Source organism: Elgaria multicarinata, chromosome 1 (assembly GCF_023053635.1).
Source record: "Elgaria multicarinata webbii isolate HBS135686 ecotype San Diego chromosome 1, rElgMul1.1.pri, whole genome shotgun sequence".
Classification (NCBI taxonomy): Eukaryota; Metazoa; Chordata; class Lepidosauria; order Squamata; family Anguidae; genus Elgaria; species Elgaria multicarinata.
In genome coordinates, this window is record NC_086171.1 from 97,021,168 (window position 1) to 97,041,955 (window position 20,788).

Sequence of the window (20,788 nt, forward strand, 5' to 3'; positions counted from 1 at the left end):
AGAGCATACCACTCCCTGGGATTTTGTTTTAGGCTAAGGCCGTGTCCCTTGAGGTGCCGGCGTATGCGGTGTCTGGAGAAGCTCAAATCAGATGGTGGCTAACCCTAAAAAACAACAGACACACCCAAGTGATTGCCTTAAGGATCATGTCAGAAAAGGAGCCCAAAGCTTTCTAACCATTGTTCAGCTTCAAGTGTGTTTTGGAGACAATGTCACCATTACACTGCTTACCATGTGATTTCCTCGATAAAAGAAGTCTCACTGATGTGAGTGTCTCGTGCCAGCACACGTGAACGCCAGAGGGAACAGGCATGAACATGACAGTAAGAACAATACAACTTCCTCAGTGCTTACTGTTCCGCCTTTTTTTCAGAGCTGTGATTTTGATGTGGGCAGTGAGCTATTGGGAAAGCGAACCTACTATACCTCAGCACACATTCAGTGCACCTTTTGTGGTTGGTGCCATTTTTATCATCTGTTTAAAAAAACCCACCAACCTTTTAAGTTCACTAAATCAGCTTCTCCTCCTATATACTGGTAAAAATAAAATATTGAAATACTGCTTAAATGGAAGTGTTATAGCTCTATATCCCTATTATGCACTATATACATATTTTTAAATGACAAACACCTTTTTCTAGTTACCGCCATTTTTGCAAAATGATTGATAGTGGTGACAAAAAAAAGTCTTTTAATTTTTTTTTTAAAAAATGGCATTATAACACTATACATGTTAATAGAGCTTATACCCCTATAGTACTGCTTTAGATAAAAAGTATTATAGCACCAAACTTCTAAAATGCTAACATATAATCATTAAAAAATACTTTCCAGTCACCTCTTGCATTACTCAGCTTGCTTAAATGGGGATTTCTTTATATATCTACATTGTATCATAGGAGTATAGTGCTATAACATTTTTTCATTTAAGTGCCATTTTGCTATTTTAATGTTTAATGGCTCCCACTGCAAAAGGATACAGTGAATGTGTGCTGAGCCGTGATAGCTTCAACTATCTAAGTCACTTACATGTCAAAACCAGGTTCCTTAAATAGATGGAAGATGCTCCAATCCATGCAAAGCCTGATCTGGTTTCCGCAAATCAGAGTCATATCTTGTCTGTCAATAAGTGCAATCTTGTGGGAACTGCATTAAATTATGCATTACTACTTTGGAGGCTACAGCTTTTTTAGAGCAAAGTCTTCACAGACATGAGCTCTTAAAAGCTTTGGTTAGTATCCAATGCATGCAGCCAACCCCCACCGGTCCCGACACGCCCATGGCTGTCCCCCCACCAGCACTGGCACAAACACTTCTGGGGGCGAGTGCATTTATGCTAGTTTTGGGGACCAGCAGGGGGCTGGCCACATGCAGGAAGCCCCTTTGGATACTACCTCAGGTGTTTTGCCTGGGGGAGCATTAACTAAGAAATCATACACTTTATATGGAACAAAAATAAATCAAAGCAAATCAAACTTATCATTCTTTAAGGAAACATTAAGAACAATACAATTTGATTTATTCTGCACAAAAAAGAAAATGGAATACATCTATTCAGCTGTTAGGTTTTTAAAAGCGTTAATATTTATTTAGTAAGTTTCTAATATTACTTACAAACCATATAAAGCAAGGGTTGACAACTCATAGCCCTCCAGATGTTTTGGCTTATAACTTCCATCATCCTTCACCATTGGCTATGCTGGCTACGGTTGATGGGAGTTGTAGGCCAAAACAATTGGAGGGCCACAAGTTGCCCACCCACAATTCAAAGCTATAATTCAAAGCAACCTTAATTAAAAGTAAAGCCCACTGAATCTGAGGTAGAATTAGATTTCATAACTAGCTTCTAGAAAAATGTTGTCATTGCTTGTTAGAAGTGATTAAAAAACACAGTAACAAAGATAGTTTCTTTAGAGCATGGGTTCTCAACAAGGGGGGAATTCCCCCCGGGGGGAATTTTAGGGTTCTGGGGGGGGGGAATTGGGACCACTATTCAGCAAAGTATGATGTCCTGTAGATTATGTCTTCCTACACATGCTATTAAAAACGTTCATTGAAGTATGCTTCAGTAACTTCAGTAAAGTTTAGTCTGTTAAGTAATTAGTTTTGAATATTAAAAAAAACTAATTTTATTCAAGTTTTAAATTAAATTCTATCAACATTTTCTATTGCTATTAAATTTGTAAAACTCTACTATAAAAATTATCCAAACTAATATAGAAAAAATATAGTAATATATACTATATATTATATACTAATATACTAATTATATTAGTATATTAGTATAAAAATATACTAATATAGAAAAAAATAAAAGATTTTCAATATTATATGCATATTATTTGGAATGCACCTTTTGAGTTAGACTATCTTGGGAAGGGGGGAATTATATTCTGAACAATGGTGAAAGGGGGGAATGGAGCAAAAAAGGTTGAGAACCACTGCTTTAAAAGAATCATGTACCAATATTTTAAACATGTATGGCTAAATTGACTGACATTGCTAGTAGGGCTGTGCACGGACACCCCAATCTGTTCGGGATCCCAATCCACAACTTCTGGATCAGGTCTGCTCTGCCCCGCACTGATCCGCCTATGGTCTGCTCCAGGGCGGGGATCTGGATCAGAGCTCCATGTCCCCCCCCCCCATAGACTTGCATTGAAAATCAAACACCTATAACTTTTTTACTTTTAACGTTAGAAATCTCAAAATTGGCACCATGAGACCTTATCCATGTATCCACATTCATGCCAAGTTTGAAGCAAATCCGAGCATGCCCTGATTTTTAGTTATTTTTAAAAACTTTTTAATCCTCAACTCTAACTCCAATTAACAAACCTTTCTACATCTCCAGCACTTTTAATGTTAGAAACCTCAAAATTATCACCATGAGAGCTTATCCACATATCCACATTCATGGCCAGTTTAAAGCAAATCTGAGCATCCAGTGTTTTTTGGCAAATACGTCAAAATCCCCCACCCCATTTTCAGAAATGCAAACATCTATGTCATTTTTCAAGATACAAACTTGAAAATTGGCACCATCCCAGCTTCCACCTAGGTCCACATTCATGCCAAGTTTGAAGCAAATCCAAGCATGCCCTGATGATTTTTGGGGAATTTTTAAAAATATTCCCCCACCCCATTTACAGTAATACAAATATCTCAGGGATTTTTCCAGATACAGACCTGTAAGTGGGCACCCTGAGAGCTTCCACCAAAATCATTATTCATGGCCGGTTTGAAGGAAATCCGATCATCCCCTGATTTTTGGCGAACATTTAAAAATAATACTCCCCCACACCATTTTCAGAAATGCATCCATCTCAGGGATTTTGTAAGCTGCAGACAGCTAAATGGGCTTCTAAATAAATAGATCCCTATTCATGGCCATTTGAAAGGAAATCTGAACATGTCCTGAATTTGGGTGAATATTTAAAGGTAAACCTAAATAAGAATCTTCAACACTTCAAAAATTAACAAGGGTGAGCACAGCAGCAACGCAGCTGCCTTTCATCACCAGGAAGGACTAATCCCGAGTCAAAGCAAGACAAGCACAAACCGGCCCTGTGAGGCGGGCACAGAGGAGGAGAGGCAGCAGGCGGCTATGCCCCTGTAGCACTGGGAGCAAGTATTTATTATTTGTGGAAACGGGACAAGTGTGTATGCTTTGTCCAAACTTTGAATGGTCAAACTTTATTTGCTTTTTGCACTTAACAAGCATTGCACAGCAAACACACTCACACAATCACACATAGTCCCAACAAACACACCCACACAGAGTAAGAGAGAGAAATAGAGGATAGATATTTTTTTGTAATTTTCTTTTTTTTAATATTTTTTCATATAGAAGAAATAAAGAAAATGAATAAACACAGTCACAGAACACAGGGTTTAAAAAGACAGGGGTTGGGGGTTGGGAAACAAACAAACAAACACTCCAAAAATGAACAATTATAAATTTATATAAATCAAACTAAGGCAAAACAGAGCACAGGAAAGCTAAGCAAGAAGTCAGAAAAAACACACACAGCCCAAGCTAAATTCTATCTCCTCCAAACAAACACAGCTAACAGCACTAACCCTCCACTCTCTATGAACTCCAAACCCCACAAAAAGAGAGTAAGGAAAGAGTGTCTGGTGTCTCTGGCTTAGTCCCCCCCCCCCAACATTGGGATTGGAGGATGCTTCACATCAGGTGATCACTTCTCATCACGATTGGGAGTTGAATCTGCCTCTCATCGCTTCAAAAAAATGTTACCCCCTCCCGCTAAAGAAATTAACAGCAAGCAAACCGCACAATGAAAACTTCTGAAAATTAGCACAAATGACCCCCAATGATCACTCTCTAAGCACAGTAAGTTTCAAGGATGTAGCTTGAAAAACAAAAAAGTTATATGCATGTAGTTTGCACCATGCAATCCTATGGGGAAAAAGTTCCAAAATGGCAGGTGGATCGCTCCGCTACAAGCAGAGTGCTCTGCTTCGTTATGCTTTGCTAATCTCCCGACTCGCTTCTCCTCTGCCTTTAACGGAAGCGAATCAGGGCACTCTGATGCCGCTTCTACGACCCTAAGTGAAGCGGAGCACAGCCCTAATTGCTAGTCCAGCTTTCCAAATTTTATCTTGTGAGATTTGATTTTCCTACATCCCTAAATCAGCATACCAAACCCCAGTACTAGTTGCCAACTAGGGAAGGTTTGGCCTTGATTAACTTTCATTGGCTAGGAAATTGAAGCAGCAGCAAAAGGCACAACTGAGTTGCTATTTGAAGTGTGAAGACTGCCTGTGCTATTCCTAGATTAGATAGCTTACATATGGTGAGTTCACTAGGTTTGTGATAGCTTAACCAACATAGAGTATGAGGTTGAGAGAAGCAGTCAGAAAAAAATAGTGCAACTAACTTCTCTGAAATCATAGCATGGGACTCACAGGGACTGTAAGGATCATCTCTCTACCTTTCTACTATAACATAACCTGAACCATATTTGTCAGGTGGCTGTCCAACCTCTTCTTCAAAACCTTCAAGAATGACAATTCCACACCCTTAGCAAGTACCTTGAACCTCATTTACAGAGCTGGGCTACTACTGCAGGATGTAATCCTTTAGAAGAAGAAGAAAATTCATAATCAACTTTCTTTTCAAAGTAACAGGGGCAGCATACCTTTTGAGGAGGTCTCTGAGGTGATAGGCTGGGATTGCAGAATTTACCACACTTTTGTTAGCAAAAATGTGATCAATAATAGCAGAATTATTCACCTAAAGACGGAAAGAAAAGAAAGTAAGACAAAATCTCTTTAAAAACCAGGGGTCTATCAGAGCGTAGCAGAGCTTGATACTGCTCCAAGATCTCAAGATTAGGATAATATTGGAATTTTGTTCAACAATACTATTAACTTCTATTAAAGCAAATGAAACTGTAGCACAGGGCCTGGGAAGCTCAGGCCCATGAAACCTCCCTGGATTCCCCTAGTGGATGGGGCTTGGCCTGTTTTTATCTCAGATCTCCAATTGGCAGGGCAAACGCTGCACAGGAAAACACTGCACAGGGAAATCCCTGTTGCTCCTCCTGGAACAGGGAAAGTTCCTTTCTCTATGCCTCCCTCAGCATGGGAAAAGGCAAAATGGGCAGGGCAAATATGATCTCTATTCGGCCCTGGTTAGGCCTCATCTAGAGTATTGCGTCCAGTTCTGGGCTCCACAATTCAAGAAGGATGCAGACAAGCTGGAGCATGTTCAGAGGAGGGCAACCAGGATGATCAGGGGTCTGGAAACAAAGCCCTATGAAGAGAGACTGAAACAACTGGGCATGTTTAGCCTGGAGAAGAGAAGATTGAGGGGAGACATGATAGCACTCTTCAAATACTTAAAAGGTTGTCGCACAGAGGAGGGCCAGGATCTCTTCTCGATCCTCCCAGAGTGCAGGACATGGAATAACAGGCACAAATTAAAGGAAGCCAGATTCCAGCTGGACATCAGGAAAAACTTCCTGACTGTTAGAGCAATTACGACAATGGAATCAGTTGCCTGGTGAGGTTGTGGGCTCTCCCACACTAGAGGCCTTCAAGAGGCAGCTGGATAACCATCTGTCAGGGATGTTTTAGGGTGGATTCCTGCATTGAGCAGGGGGTTGGACTCAATGGCCTTGTAGGCCCCTTCCAACTCTGCCATTCTATGATTCTATGTCACCCGACCCACTCTGCCCACAAAGCCTCTTTGGGAGACAATTCAGACCTCTCTTAAAAGATGTTATCCATCTCTGTGGGTAAAACATGTTACCCACATTATGTATATTTTTCCATTCCTAAAATTAGCCCTTATAATAGATGCTTAGTCTCTGTTCTCTACAGCCACCTGTACTGTTATCTTCCAGTTCAGGCAGCACTAAGGCACACAGAGGAAAACTATGGTTGTGTGGATGGAGGCCTGGGGTCTAGTCGGTGGAGGATTCTACCTTAGGAAAGGGAGCAGATTTGATGACCTTCTGATACTACCCTACGACTGTTAGTATAGGGGTACCCTTGCCCTGCATTGAAGGAAGGCATAACCCTCTCAGCTGAGGAAGCAGTGAGCAGCTTCTGTCACCAAGTTGGCAGACTTCAAACGGTACTCATGAAAGCGGCCCAGGGCTACATTTAAACTATGACTTTATAGCAAAGCCACTGTACGTACACTGCAGAGAAGGGTTATAGTTCCCTGGTAGAGCACCTGTTCTGCATGCAAAAGATCCAAAGTTCAATTTTGACATCTCCAGGGAGGGCTGGGAAATACTCCTGTCTGAAATCCTGAAGCACTGCTGCCAGCCAGTGTGGGACAATACTGAGCTAGAATGGCCTGGCTTTGTATGAGGCAGCTTCCTATGAAGCTGTCTTAATGTTGTCTTTGCCCTGGGGTGGCTCCGAATCCGTGCTGCGCTGGTTATATGACACAGCTGGCAATTCAGAGCCACCCTGGGACAAAGAGCCAAAGACCTGCAGTGGAAAAGTTGATGACTTACCCCGACTTTTCCTGGACAAGTGAGGTCGGTGCAGCGCTTTTCCATCTGTACTCGCTCGGGCACAGTGCCAGGGGGCATTCCCAGGTGGAAGGTGACCTCTCATTGGTTGCTGGAAGCCATGGGAGGGGGTGGGCCCAGTGAGCCAAATGGCTGCCAGAAAGCTCGCACTGCCGTGGGGTGGCAACAAGTAAATAACCTGCCACCACCCCACAGCAGAGATACTGCAGGGTTTGGCAATGGAGCAGTGCCAACTCAGCACTATAAGGACAGCCCCCATGTTAAAATTACAGTTGTGCTGTTACCCCCAAGCTAACTGTTGCTTATTTCACAAAGTGTTACAATACTGGCTCCAATCAGGGTGGCTATCTGCCCATCAAAGCAAATTCAAGCCAGATAAGGTGCTGCCTTCCTTAAAACGGATTTTTTTAAAGTTCCTGAAGAGCAATTGCTGCCAAAGTTAAAGAAATCTTCTGGGGACTAAATCCTCAAATGTTATCTGATTACTTTGTACAGTTACTCACCCTCCATTCCTGAGATTGGACAATATGTTTCAATTTCATTCCTGAGAACATCTCCAGTAATACTATCCCAAGACTCCAAAGATCTACAGCAGAAGTACATTCAGTTCCACTTTGTATTCCAGCCCTGGATAGGTAATTCTGCAGCTCAGCCTCAGGTGCCCGATAACCGTCAGTTTGAATGTATTTCACATCCTGTTGAAGATCAAGGGCTTCTTTAGAACTAAAAAATTATAACCATGTACCATGCTGGTTTTGCAGCATTGGTATAGCCTTTTGTTTCACAGTAGTCCAGAGATCCTGCCTATTTAGCTTGCTTCACACAAAGCAAAAGGTGTTAACAATACATGTCTACCTTCTGCTACTCCCAAGAGTTTGTCAGAAACTGTTTTAGGAGTCTACTCTCCCAAACAGCAGCTGCATAGAAATTCTGTGCTGTGGTTTGTGTGTACATTTTTTCCAGAGGAAGTCAAAAGGAGTATCTTCTTGCCAATGGGGAACTACCGCAGCATAAATTTAAATGGTAATTTATGGGAATCAAATGAACTTCATACTGAAAGATGATTGACTGTACCTGTTGGCATTCTCTTCCCCTCCTTATTGTTTTACTATGATTTTATTAGATTGTAAGCCTATGCGGCAGAGTCTTGCTATTTACTGTTTTACTCTGTACAGCACCATGTACATTGATGGTGCTATATAAATAAATAATAATAATAATAATAATAATAATTGACTGAAATCCAAGTGTCAAGATCTCTGTAACGGGAACAGAGATTAACACTCTCAAACTCAAACATTATAGGGCAGTTAAGCTGAGTGTGGAGAGCATTTTCTCAGTCAACAGATATATCACTACCCCTAATCTACTGCCAGATTGTAGATTGTAGATAGGAGATTGTTTTATTATGGTTTTAATTTTTGTGAACCGCCCAGAGAGCTTCGGCTATTGGGCGATATAAAAATGTAATAAATAAATAAATAAATAAATAAATAAGGGGTTGCAAGTATGGATCTCCAGGTGATCTAAGACAAGACCCAAAATGAACATCACCGTTACCAGTTTCTTTCTTTCCATAAGAATTCAGGATACATTTAATAAAAGAATGTATGTATGTATGCATTGTGGAAGCAACTTAGCCCCATTTCAGAGCAGCATGCCTTCTGTTAAGTTCTTCCATCTGGTTCCCCCAGTACACACACACAACATCCTGTTTCTAGCTGATTGGACTCGATGGCCTTGTAGGCCCCTTCCAACTCTGCTATTCTATGATTCTATGATAAGGACTTGTAAACAGTTTCATGTTTAGATAGATCAAAGCTTTTTACAAGGTTGAACATCATTATCTTTTGAGACGTTTGATTTCCCATAGTGTATATGCATATTTCTTTTACCCAGCAGTTTTTTTAAAAATACAATCACCTGCAAAACTGTTTACCAGAGGCAAAAGTGGGATGAAGTATACACACCCATGCAGCAATCCCTCTTCCTGAAAAGAATAATAGCTCCGGCTATTGGGCAGTATAGAAATGTGATAAATAAATAAATATCATCTGTCTCCTCTTGCAGAGGATGTGGGTTTCCAGGAGGGAAATCCTGGGGAATGCAAGGGTGTGAAACTAGAGTTAAGTTTAAATGTCAGGGGCCACCTGAAAACACACAGCCTCATTTTCTGCATCCATCTTATCTCTCTGTTGAGCTCCTTGCCTCCACAGATAGCTCTCTTGAAATAATGCTGAAGAGGATTTAGGATAGTGTGACCAACCTGATGCCCTTCCTTGAAGCTGAGTCCAAAGTCAATAAGTTTAAAGCATTCCTCTTCTGCACTCCACAGGATGTTGCGCGGTTTCAGGTCTGCATGCACATAACCTTTGTGGTGGAGAAATGCCAGGGCTTCCAGGATGTCCCGGGCACAGTGCTGGGTTTTCCACATGGAACAGCCGTGCTGACTGGAATGCACAAGCAGCTCTGACACACTAACATCCAGCAATTCTAATAAAAGGCAGTATGATGGGCCTTTGGCAGAACAATTGTTGAACACACCATACAGCGTTACTGCAAATAGAAAATATCCAAAAATATTGGAAAGAGTTATACAATGTAGAACCACCATTCCTTGGAAGCATTTCTCTATTTAACCACTGCAGCAATTCCCACAAGAAGCCCTACCCTCTGCTTCTTCGTAGGGACTAACTTTCTAGCTAGGAAGTGAACTCCACCCCACAACTCCCCCACATTGACTGTCGAAGTAAAATTTATTAAGTGCAAATAAGATGAACAGATCAGGTTTTATGTTGCAACAAAAAAACCCTCTACTTTGGATTAGTGCATGGCTACTTTATAGAGAAGGTCAATGTCAGCATGAATCTTGGCAAAGAAGTAAATTAAGAATCCACAAACACATTGGTGGCAAATTGTGGGTTAACCCATCATTTGCTGTGGCATGTGCTCAGTACATGCTGCCACCATTTTTAATATACAACCTCCTATCTGCCTGATTGGACGTTATTTCATGACATGCAAACCTGGACACTATGGGTTAATTGTGAGTTAAACAACCTACCCTTAAACTTAAGAACTAATAGTAGTTTAATTGTGGCTTGGTTAACCCACAGTTAACTCATAGTATCATAGTTACCTAGGGAGGTTGTAGGCTCTCCCACACTAGAGGCCTTCAAGAGGCAGCTGGACAACCATCTGTCAGGGATGCTTTAGGGTGGATTCCTGCATTGAGCAGGGGGTTGGACTAGATGGCCTTGTAGACCCCTTCCAACTCTGCTATTCTGTGATTCTGTGATTCTGTGGGTTCACATATCATGAAATAAGCTCTGATTGGAGGTTACAAATTCAAAGTGGCAGCAGGACATGGCCCTGCAAATCGTGTGGCAATTAACATGTGAACTGAGTCATTGGATATTATGTGCAGATACCAAGCTGTCTGCAGCAACATGGAGACTCACCATTTGAGTCTCATTTCAACTTTTCCTGTTGAAATCCCCCTTCGCCATGGTTTGGCTATTTCCCCCTATAATACAGATACAAATATGCAAGTTGCTTACCTGTAACTGTAGTTCTTCGAGTGGTCATCTGTGCATTCACACTTAATGGGGATCTGCGCCTGTGCGGAGCCTCAGTCGGACTTCAATAGCTGAGAATTTTTGGGCGGGAACTCCTCCCCCACCGTCGAGGTGTATATATATATGGTGTTCCTGCCCACTCCCTCAGTTCCTCGAGACCGAAGTCGATCCCGGGTTTTGGGAGAAACCATCATCGGTATTGACAGAGTTACTGACACCGAAGTGGGGACGGGGGGGGGGGGGGTAGTGTGAATGCACAGATGACCACTCGAAGAACTACAGTTACAGGTAAGCAACTTGCATTTCTTCTTCGTGGTCTCTGTGCATCACACTTAATGGGGCGATTAGCAAGCTGACTTACCGGAGGTGGGTAGGTGTCTTTATTGCAGAATAGATGAGAGAACAGCTTTGCCAAAGCGAGCAGTGGACCTTGCTTGGACATCCATCTTGTAATGTTTGATGAATGTGGAATGCGAAGACCAAGTAGCTGGTCTGCACAGATCGGTGAGGGGAATTCCTCTAGCGAATGCAGTAGAGGTTGCTATCCCTCGTGTCGAGTGGGCTTTAATCCCGGTTGGAAGGTCTCTTCGTGCGATCTTGTATGCTAGTTGGACTGTCTGTCGGATCCAAGCAGCGACGCGTTGTTTTGAAACTGACGTGCCCCTTTTAGGTTCTCCATAACAGATGAATAGTCTCTGTGTGGATCTGAAGGTTTGGGTTCTAGCTTTATAGAATGCAAGAGCCCTGTGTACATCTAATGAATGTAATTGTTTTTCTAGGTCAGAAACTGGATTAGGAAAAAAAGTTGGGAGACATATCGTCTCGTTGATATGGAAGTTGGATGCGACCTTAGGAAGGAAGGAAATGTCTGGGCGCAAGTCTACGGATTCCTTATGGAATATCAGGTAAGGAGGATCAATCCTTAACGCTGAAAGTTCACTAACTCGTCTAGCCGAAGTGATTGCGACTAGGAATGCAACCTTCCAAGAGAGGTATTGGAGGGTGCAGGATGCCATGGATTCGAAAGGGTGAGCGGTAAGTATCTTTAGAACCAGTGGTAAATCCCACGAGGGCGCCCGCTCTCTGAGAGGGGGTGCGAAGTTGTTTAAGCCTTTGAGAAAAGATCTTACTAGAGGGTGGCAAAAAATTGTATAGCCATCCACGGAGGGGCAAGTGTCTGATATGGCTGCCAAGTATACTCTAATTGATGAGGGTTTGAGTCCTGAGTCGAAGAGAGTTGTTAGGAATTGGAGTATATCTGTTATCGGGCCATGGAGCGGATCAAGCGCGTGGTCGGATGCAAATTGTTGAAAAGCTTTCCATTTGGAGCCATATGAGCGTCTTGTTGAAAGTCTTTTAGAGGCGTCAAGTATTCTTTGGACTTTGGTAGGTATCAAAGTCGTCGGTGTACTCTCCATGCCATGAGTTTCAGAGTTTTGAGGTCTGGGTGATGAACCCTGTGGTTGGTGTGGGATATGAGGTTGTGTCGGAGCGGCAGGTTGACGTAATGTCCCTGCGCTAGGCGGAGGAGTGTGTGGAACCAAGTTTGACGTGGCCACCATGGTGCAATGGCAATGGCATCCGTGTTTTCTTTGGCCATCTTTGCTATTCCCCTCGTCAAGAGAGGGAACGGGGGAAATAGATAAAAAAGTGTCCCTGACCAATGGAGAGAGAATGCGTCTCCTAGTGATGCATGGTGCCGTACCCTTGAGCAGAAGTTGTTGCAGGCAGCATTCTGTGGGGAGGCAAATAGGTCTATGGTGGGTTGTCCCCATTTCAGGAATATGGAGTGACAGATGTCGGCTGCTAATTCCCATTCGTGGGAGGTCTTGGGTGAGCGGCTCAGGGAGTCTGCCAAGATATTGGAGGTGCCTGCGATATGCACTGCATTGAGGCGAATATTTTTGGACATTGTCCAGGTTAGGATCTTGATGGTGAGGTTGACGAGTGATGGCGAGTGAGTGCCCCCCTGTTTGTTCAGATGCCATAGGACTGATGTGTTGTCCATTAGGATTTGTATATGTCGGTTCGTAATGTCCAATTCGAACGCCCTCATGGCTTTCCAGACAGCTAGGAGTTCTAGCTTGTTGATGAGGAAGCATGTTTCTGATGTGGACCATTGGCCTTGAGCTTGCAGGGTGCCGCAGTGGGCTCCCCAGCCCGTGAGGGATGCGTCCGTTGTGATAGTCCTTGTGTGTGAGGGGACTAGGAATGGGATGCCCCGAGTCAGGTTCGATAAATCCATCCACCAAAGTAAGGATTGTGCTATGGTGTCTGGGAGAGAAACGCGGATCCGACAGCCGTCGGAGGCGAAGTCAAAGACCGTTGCTAGCCACAGTTGTATGGGTCTCATCTTGAGCCGTGCCCATTCTACTACAGCTATGGTCGCAGACATATAGCCCAGAAGCCTCTGGATGGTGTGTGCAGTTGTGCGCCTTTTGTAGAAAATGGTTGTAGCCAGGGAGAGAAGCTTGGTGGCTCTGTCTCTGGGGAGATATGCTTTTCCTTTTTGAGAATTCAGTTGCGCTCCGATGAATTGTATAGTTTGGCAAGGCTGGAGGTTGGACTTCTCGTAGTTGACGCAAAGACCGAGGGTGTCTAGAAGGCGAAGGGTATAGTTCACATCGGATTGGAGCTTGTGCTTCTCAGTCGCGACGTCCAGTCGTCCAGATATGGGTAAATTTCGAGACCCTGGGTTCTGAGAAATGCACATACGGGTGCCATGCATTTCATAAAAACCCTAGGAGCAGATGAAAGGCCGAATGGGAGGACTTTGAATTGGAAGACCTGTGAGCCGATTGCAAAGCGGAGATATTTTTGGTGGTTTGGATGTATCTGAATGTGAAAGTATGCGTCCTGAAGGTCGATGGATGCGAACCATATTCCTTGACGCAGAAGGGGTAGGATTGTACCTAGTGAATTCATCCTGAATTTTTTGGTTAAGATGAATTTGTTCAGGGGGCGTAGGTCCAAAATGGGGCGGAGTCCTCCATTGCTTTTGGGGACGGTAAAATATCGGGAGAAAAAAACGTTTATGAACGGATTGATAGTGACTTGTTCTATTGCTCCCTTTTGGAGAAGGATGGAGGTCTCCAATTTGAGGACTTGTGTGGGAGGGGTAATTTTTACGAATCCGAGGTTGTCGAATTTTAGACAGTAACCGTTGGTTATAATATCCAATACCCATGCGTCTGTCGTGATGGATGCCCAGGCATGATGGAAAAGGGCCAGCCTGTTGCCAAACTTTATGGGCGCAACCGAATGGTTGTCAAAGATGACGTCTCTGGGGTGGGTCGGTGCGGCCACGAGTTGGGCGTGGTTTCGGTGGTTGGTACTGTTTCCGTTGTTGTTGCGGTTGGTACTGTGGCGTGCGGTCTGTAAATTGTTTGTTATAATATGGGTTTTGCTGTCTAAACCACCTGCGGGGTCTGTTAGCACCTTGTGTTGATGGTTGGCCAATTCCCATCTTTTTGGTTGTGGATCGGGCTTTTTGCACGGAGTCCATTTGGTCATCTGTTTTGGAGTTAAAGAGGCCTTCCCCATTGAAGGGAAGTTCCTCAATTCTGGTTCTGGCTTCCGGGGTGAGGCCTGCTGAACGCAGCCATGCGTGGTGATGCAGTGCTATAGAGCCGACCATGGACTTAGCGTGGCAATCTGTTTGATGCCGAGCTGTATTTATCTGGTGGCGGGAAAGTTTCATTGCCTCTGATTGGAACACTCTTGCCAACTCTCCTTGGTCCTCTGGGAGGTAATCGCAAAGGGATCCCATTTTGTCCCAGAGGAAGAGTTGATATCTCGACATCATTGCTCCATAATTGGAGACACGGAGGCCCAGGGCTGCTGTGGAGTATAGTTTCCTCCTGAGGGCATCGAGCTTACGGCCCTCCTTGTCAATTGGGGCGCTGTGTTGCCTGTGAGTCTTGCCTTGTGCCGATTCCACTATTATGGAATTAGGGCGAGGATGTGAAAAAAGGAAAGAGGCATCTTTTTCCTGTACTCTATACATGGATTCTAGTCGTCTCGATGCCGACGTGATAGTTGACAGAGTGTCCCATGTTTGTTGGATGGTCTGGAGGAGAGTAGGTAGGAGTAGAACAGAAACTGGTACTGCAGAGGCTGTATAGATCACGTCATATACAGGATCCTTGACTTGTTCAACTTGTTGTTGGGCGTCGATGCCCAGACTCTGAGCCATACGAAGCACTTGGTCTGAGAAGATACCAAGCTCTTCAGACGGGGACACTCTTCCCTTAGTCGGTATCGTGTCGGCTGGCGACGGTACGGATGGGGTAGGTGACGCAGTCGAAGAAGAGTCGGACTGGTAGTCGTCCTCCGATGGAGGGGAGATTTGTCTAGCAGGTCGAGATGGGGCCTGCTGGTGGGCTGGTGGAGGTGGTAGAGGTCGGTCCCGTGACGGGGATCTTAACTCTCTCCGAGAGGCAACAAGCGATGCTTTCCTCGGTGGCACCGGTGGAGGAGGTGTAGGGCACCTCGGTCTCGGTGAGCCGGGCGGAGGTTCATAATATCTATCCTGGTATTTAGGACTTGGCCGCTGTGGGTATCCCCTCCAATAATCATAGAAATGATGACTTGGTGGGGGATAGTGCTCATAAAAACGGTCCCAGTCCCGAAGCGGTGACCTGGAGCGGGTACGGTACGGGTCGCAATCCGGGTGTGGGTAGGAGTATCCTCCTCTATCCTTTGAATGGGAATGTGAGGGTGACCGGACCGGTGGGCTTGCACGGGTGCGAGTTTGTTGAGGAGAGCGTCAACTCCGAGGGGAAGTGGCGTATGCTGCCTGATTTGGTGGAACCAGTTGGTCTGGCGAAACCTCTTGGGTTCGAGTAGCTGAAACGGGGGTTCGGTTACGAGGAGGGAATTCCACAATTTCCCCTTCCGATGCAGTCGAAATAGGTTCGATAACCAGAGGTAGTAATGGAGACCGTATCAATACTCGAATTGGCGAGTTGAGTAGAGGTGGAGGTGGCGGCAGCGTTTTCGGTGGACTAGAATTTTTAGTCTTGTCCTTCCTTTTCTTAGGTCGTGTTTCGGCTGGTGGTTTAGGTCTTTTAGCCTTTTTCGCCAGTTTTTTCGCCGCAGTTTGCGCCATGGAACCTCCAGAGTTCAGGGGGCCCATGGGCGGGTTCCTTGAGGTGGACGCGGCGTTTTCGTCGATGGACGCCATATTGGGTTGGAGGCCAGAGTCCACCGCTTGTAGCACTTTTTGCCACAAAAGAGATTTTAGTCTGTCTGCCCTGTTTTTTCTAGCTTGTCTAGAAAAAGACATACAATGTCTACAGGACTCGACGATGTGCGTTTCTCCGAGGCACAGAAGGCAAAGGGTGTGTCCGTCGGAGGGTGGCAGTTTACTGCCACACTGGCTGCACTTTGTAAACGGGGCCTTCGGGGCCACGCACCCAAGGTCGCAGTGGGCGACGTTAATTTTCTAATTTGTCCGTTGTCTTCTTCTTTTTAGGTGATAGAAGAGAAGAAAAAAGGAGAAGGAAGAAGAAAAAAGACGAAAATGGAGAACAGGATCTCAGCACTGGTGAGTATGAACACTCTGGTCCCGACGAGGCGAAGGCGACGGCGGTCAAAGAGGAACTGAGGGAGTGGGCGGGAACACCATATATATACACCTCGATGGTGGGGGAGGAGTTCCCGCCCAAAAATTCTCAGCTATTGAAGTCCGACTGAGGCTCCGCGCAGGCGCAGAGCCCCATTAAGTGTGATGCACAGAGACCACGAAGAAGAACTTGGCTCTCTCATTGCCTTTGCTGGCAACTATATTGCAGAGAAGCAGAGGTGAAACTGCAGCATTTGCAACAAAAAACCCAAAGCTATTCATGGATAGCCTAGTTATGATTTTTCTTGCTTTTTGAATTTGAGACAATACGTCTTCGTTGTTATTCAGTACTGCCTCCCAGAAACGGATGAAAAAAGTTTCCAACAGCTTCAACCACTACAATGGGTTTTCAGTTAGGTTGTGTTGGGATGCCTGTGTGTGAAGACTCTGGTACTAAGAATTAACTTCATTAATTGGCCAGACAGTGATAGACAATGATGTGGTTGCATACAACTTACAAAATCATAGAATCATAGAATAGCAGAGTTGGAAGGGGCCTACAAGGCCATCGAGTCCAACCCCCTGCTCAATGCAGGAATCCACCTTAAAGCATCCCTGACAGATGGTTGTCCAGCTGCCTCTTGAAGGCCTCTAGTGTGGGAGAGCCCACAACCTCCCTAGGTAACTGATTCCATTGTCGTACTGCTCTAATAGTCAGGAAGTTTTTCCTGATGTCCAGCTGGAATCTGGCTTCCTTTAACTTGAGCCCGTTATTCTGTGTCCTGCACTCTGGGAGGATCGAGAAGAGATCCTGGCCCTCCTCTGTGTGACAACCTTTTAAGTATTTGAAGAGTGCTATCATGTCTCCCCTCAATCTTCTCTTCTCCAGGCTAAACATGCCCAGTTCTTTCAGTCTCTCTTCATAGGGCTTTGTTTCCAGACCCCTGATCATCATGGTTGCCCTTCTCTGAACACTCTCCAGCTTGTCTGCGTCCTTTTTGAATTGTGGAGCCCAGATGAGGCCTAACCAGGGCTGAATAGAGAGGAACCAGTACCTCACGTGGTTTGGAAGCTATACTTCTATTAATGCAGCCCAAAATAGCATTGGCCTTTCTTGCAGCCAGATCACACTGTTGGCTCATATTCAGCTTGCGATCTACAACAATTCCAAGATCCTTCTCGTTTGTAGTATTGCTGAGCCAAGTATCCCCCATCTTGTAACTGTGCCTTTGGTTTCTATTTCCTAAATGTAGAACTTGGCATTTATCCCTATTAAATTTAATTCTGTTGTTTTCAGCCCAGCACTCCAGCCTATCAAGATCACTTTGAAGTTTGTTTCTGTCTTCCAAGGTATTAGCTATCCCACCCAATTTTGTGTCATCTGCAAATCTGATAAGCGTTCCCTTCACTTTTTCCAGGGGGGTCATAGACCCGCTTTTGGGAGAAGACTGAGCCAAAGTAGGAATTGAGCACTTCAGAATTTTCTTTGTCATCTGTTATCAATTTGCCATCCTCATTAAGCAGTTGAACCACCATTTCTTTCCTCTGTCTTTTACTACTTACGTATCTGAAGAAAGCCTTTTTATTGCTTTTAGCATCCCTCGCTAATCTCAGCTCATTCTCAGCTTTAGCCTTCCTGACGCCATTTCGGCACTTCTTATTAAATATAAAACACTTCTTACTAAATATTAACAAGCAGCCACTGCATAGTAAATACGCATCTGAAACTAATCTTTGACTAAAACTTTGAGAAGTACCGCCAGTATCCAAGGCAGTAAGCTTGCGCACACCAGTTGCTGGGGGACATGGGTGGGAGGCTGCTGTTGCACTGTGTCCTGCTTTGTTGGTCCCTGGTCAACAGTATGGATCCCCAGCAGCTCTTGGGATTGGCCCCCAACTCATGATAGATGCCTTTGCTTCAGGTCTCAGAGCTGATAATCACTTTGTTTGTGATGCAGATGTGACCCAAAAGATGGGGGGGGGGCTAGATTCTAACTGTTGGAAACCCAAGTTGTGGTTAAGGTTAAGGGAAAGGCTACCCTTAATGTTGCAAATTCGTTTGCAGCAGGAGCCTGTGGATGACACCAGCTCAGGCATCAAGGCTTGCAACATGCAGTCCCCATCCTCCATGCCAGTAATAATCACAACCAGCAGAGAACGGTGTAGGGGTTACACAATCAATGAGTAGTTCTATGACCACCAGTGCAATTCTATGGGAAACAGCCATTGCCCCAAGTGTGGGAAGACAAATTGCTTTTAATCCTGGAATTAAGGATTCCAGGGGATTAAGAAGATTAGACTTTTTTTCTCTTGAGTTTTTAAGGTTTCCTCCCTATAGTCTCAAAAGCGTGATGACAGTGCGGTTTCCCTATAACGAGAAAAGGAGGATGCTTACTCTACGTATGCGTTGAAGCACTTGCTTCTTTGCCATCTGCAGACAGCGCTAGCATTTTAGAAGCAGTTTCTGAACTGACACCAGCCAGCCTACAGCTGAGCTCCACCACCGGTTCCGGGCGGGCCTGAATCGGTCGAAACAACATTCTGCACATGGTCAGAAGCCCTCCTCCGTTTCCACCCACTGCAGGCAGGCAGGCAGGCAAGCAAGCAAGCAAGCAAGCAAGCAGGGCGCACGGGCACAAGTCCAAGCGCGTCCCCTCCCCGCTCCAAAAACACCCTGGCCCGGCTCAGCGGCCTCGCTCGCTCGCTCGCTCTGCCTCTCCCTCACCGATATTGCGGTGGCCCCGCAGCTCCTCCAGCGCAGCGCGCTCCTTGCGGAAGCCGTAATCGCCGCCGCCTCCTGCGCCGGGACTACCCGGAGTCTGCAGCTTGGATCCCGGCAGCAGAAACTCCTTGACGGCGGCCGGTGGAGCCCGGGGGTCGCCGAGGCAGCGCGCTTGGAAGACCGCGGCCGACGAGCCGCTGCCCAGCAGGGCCTCCACCTGCCACAACCGCCCCAGCGCCTCCACCACCGACGGCCCCGCCGCCATCCTGAGGAGAACGGCGGAGCTGCGCTCACATCGCCTGGTTCGTTGCCGTCTGCGCCTTGCAGGCCAGGCGAAGCGCAGGTGGGGAGAATCCTCCTGCGCCCCCCCACCCCGCGCCCGGGCGCGTTCACGTCAGGCGGCAGCTCCGCAGCCCGCTTGCCCGCCCGCCTGGCGAACCCGGGCAGGGGGCGGCGCCCACGCCTCTCTTCAGCTGCCTCCTGCTCGAGGGAAGCCGGGTAGGCGCAGGCGCACCCAAGGCTTGGCAACCGTGGGGACAGTCGGGGGAGGATCCTGGAAGCATTGGGGAAGCCGCTCAACTAAAAGTCTGCCCTCCCCTCTTGTCCGAATAGTCATTCATTCATTCATTTAAAACATTTATATCCCGCCCTATATCAATAAGATCTCAGGGCCGCGTACAGATAAAAGCATTGCGCAATTCTGGCTGGAGGACCATTGCCTTGCTGTGGAACAGAACACTTGTCTGAGAAAGGAGTACGGTGTGGGAGCCAATCTGATTCAAACTTGGGGTGGCTAACAAGTTTGTTACAACCTACAGATGAAATGCATGTTCTGTTTATGTGGAAAGTGCACAAGCAGCAGATTATTTAGCCGTATGCCTTCATAATGAGCAAGGCACTATACTGTCTGCTATCAAATAGCTGCTATCAACATAGTCACTCACACAATTTGTGAAGACAGGGTTGTTTTGTGTGCCAGAATCTTCCCAGGCAAAGATGGCGTATTTGCAGATGAAGTATGTGCACAGTGGCTAGTCATTTCTCAAGTGCCGCATCTTGCGTATGGCAGGGTTTTATGTTCAATGTCTGCGTGTCTTCAACAGCTGCTGCCTGTGACTTCTGGCATGGCAGCAACCACACCTCTCTCGCCACTCTCAATACAAACTGAAAGAATTGTGTCCCTGCATAACGAATATGACAATACTGACAGTTAATGCATGGCTAAACAGAGCTCTGAATGGGATTGGTACAGCCTATTCTGAACCCTGCTCTTCTCCATTTTCTTTCAACTAGAGACAGGAGACAATTCAGCTTGTCCCAGAGATTTATACTGAGCGGGATTTTGCTATCTATCTATCTATCTATCTATCTATCTATATCTTTGAGCATTCTGGACATTTTAGTTAAATTTTAAATGCCAAAATTCTTTAAATTGCAATCACTGGCTATTCAAATACATGTTTCATGATATTTCTTTATTTACACAAATGTGTTTACTTAAAATCAAGATTAAAAATGCCCTTTCACATGATTTTAAAGGGCCGTTTTGAGTTCATTCCCCCTTGGTGAATATTCCTTTTCAAGAGCCCCAGCTCAATGGACAAGTGGTCCAGGTTGGTCCGAGGCAGCTGCCTGTGCTCTTACTGCCTCCATACAAGCACCTACAAACCACCTTGCAGACACTCTGCACAGGCAGATTATCCCGCTGGGCTCCTCTCTAAGGGCTCCACCACACCTATTTTTTTATCCAGTATTCATCTGCATTTCCCCCCTCCGTTTCCTTAGCGAGTCGAGTGCTGGGCACTTTTACGTCTGTGTTAGGGTGACCATATTTTGGAAACCAAAAAGGAGGACAAGAAGGCTGCCTCAAGGGGCGTGCCCACCAACATGCCCAGCCCCCAAGGGA

The 20,788-nt window shown here is 45.5% G+C and overlaps 1 protein-coding gene across 1 annotated transcript in view; it reads right to left on the minus strand.

Moving 5' to 3' along the window:
- UHMK1 (U2AF homology motif kinase 1) overlaps positions 1 to 19,147 on the minus strand; it is a 65,162-nt gene extending 46,015 nt beyond the window's left edge. Inside the window, exons 1-4 of the mRNA XM_063129377.1 lie at positions 18,886 to 19,147; positions 9,283 to 9,572; positions 7,520 to 7,711; positions 5,166 to 5,260 (exon numbers count right to left, since the gene is read on the minus strand). Coding sequence (XP_062985447.1) covers positions 5,166 to 5,260; positions 7,520 to 7,711; positions 9,283 to 9,572; positions 18,886 to 19,147 — 839 coding nt within the window. The remainder of the gene's footprint in view (positions 1 to 5,165; positions 5,261 to 7,519; positions 7,712 to 9,282; positions 9,573 to 18,885) is intronic.
- Between the last annotated feature and the right edge of the window lie 1,641 nt (positions 19,148 to 20,788).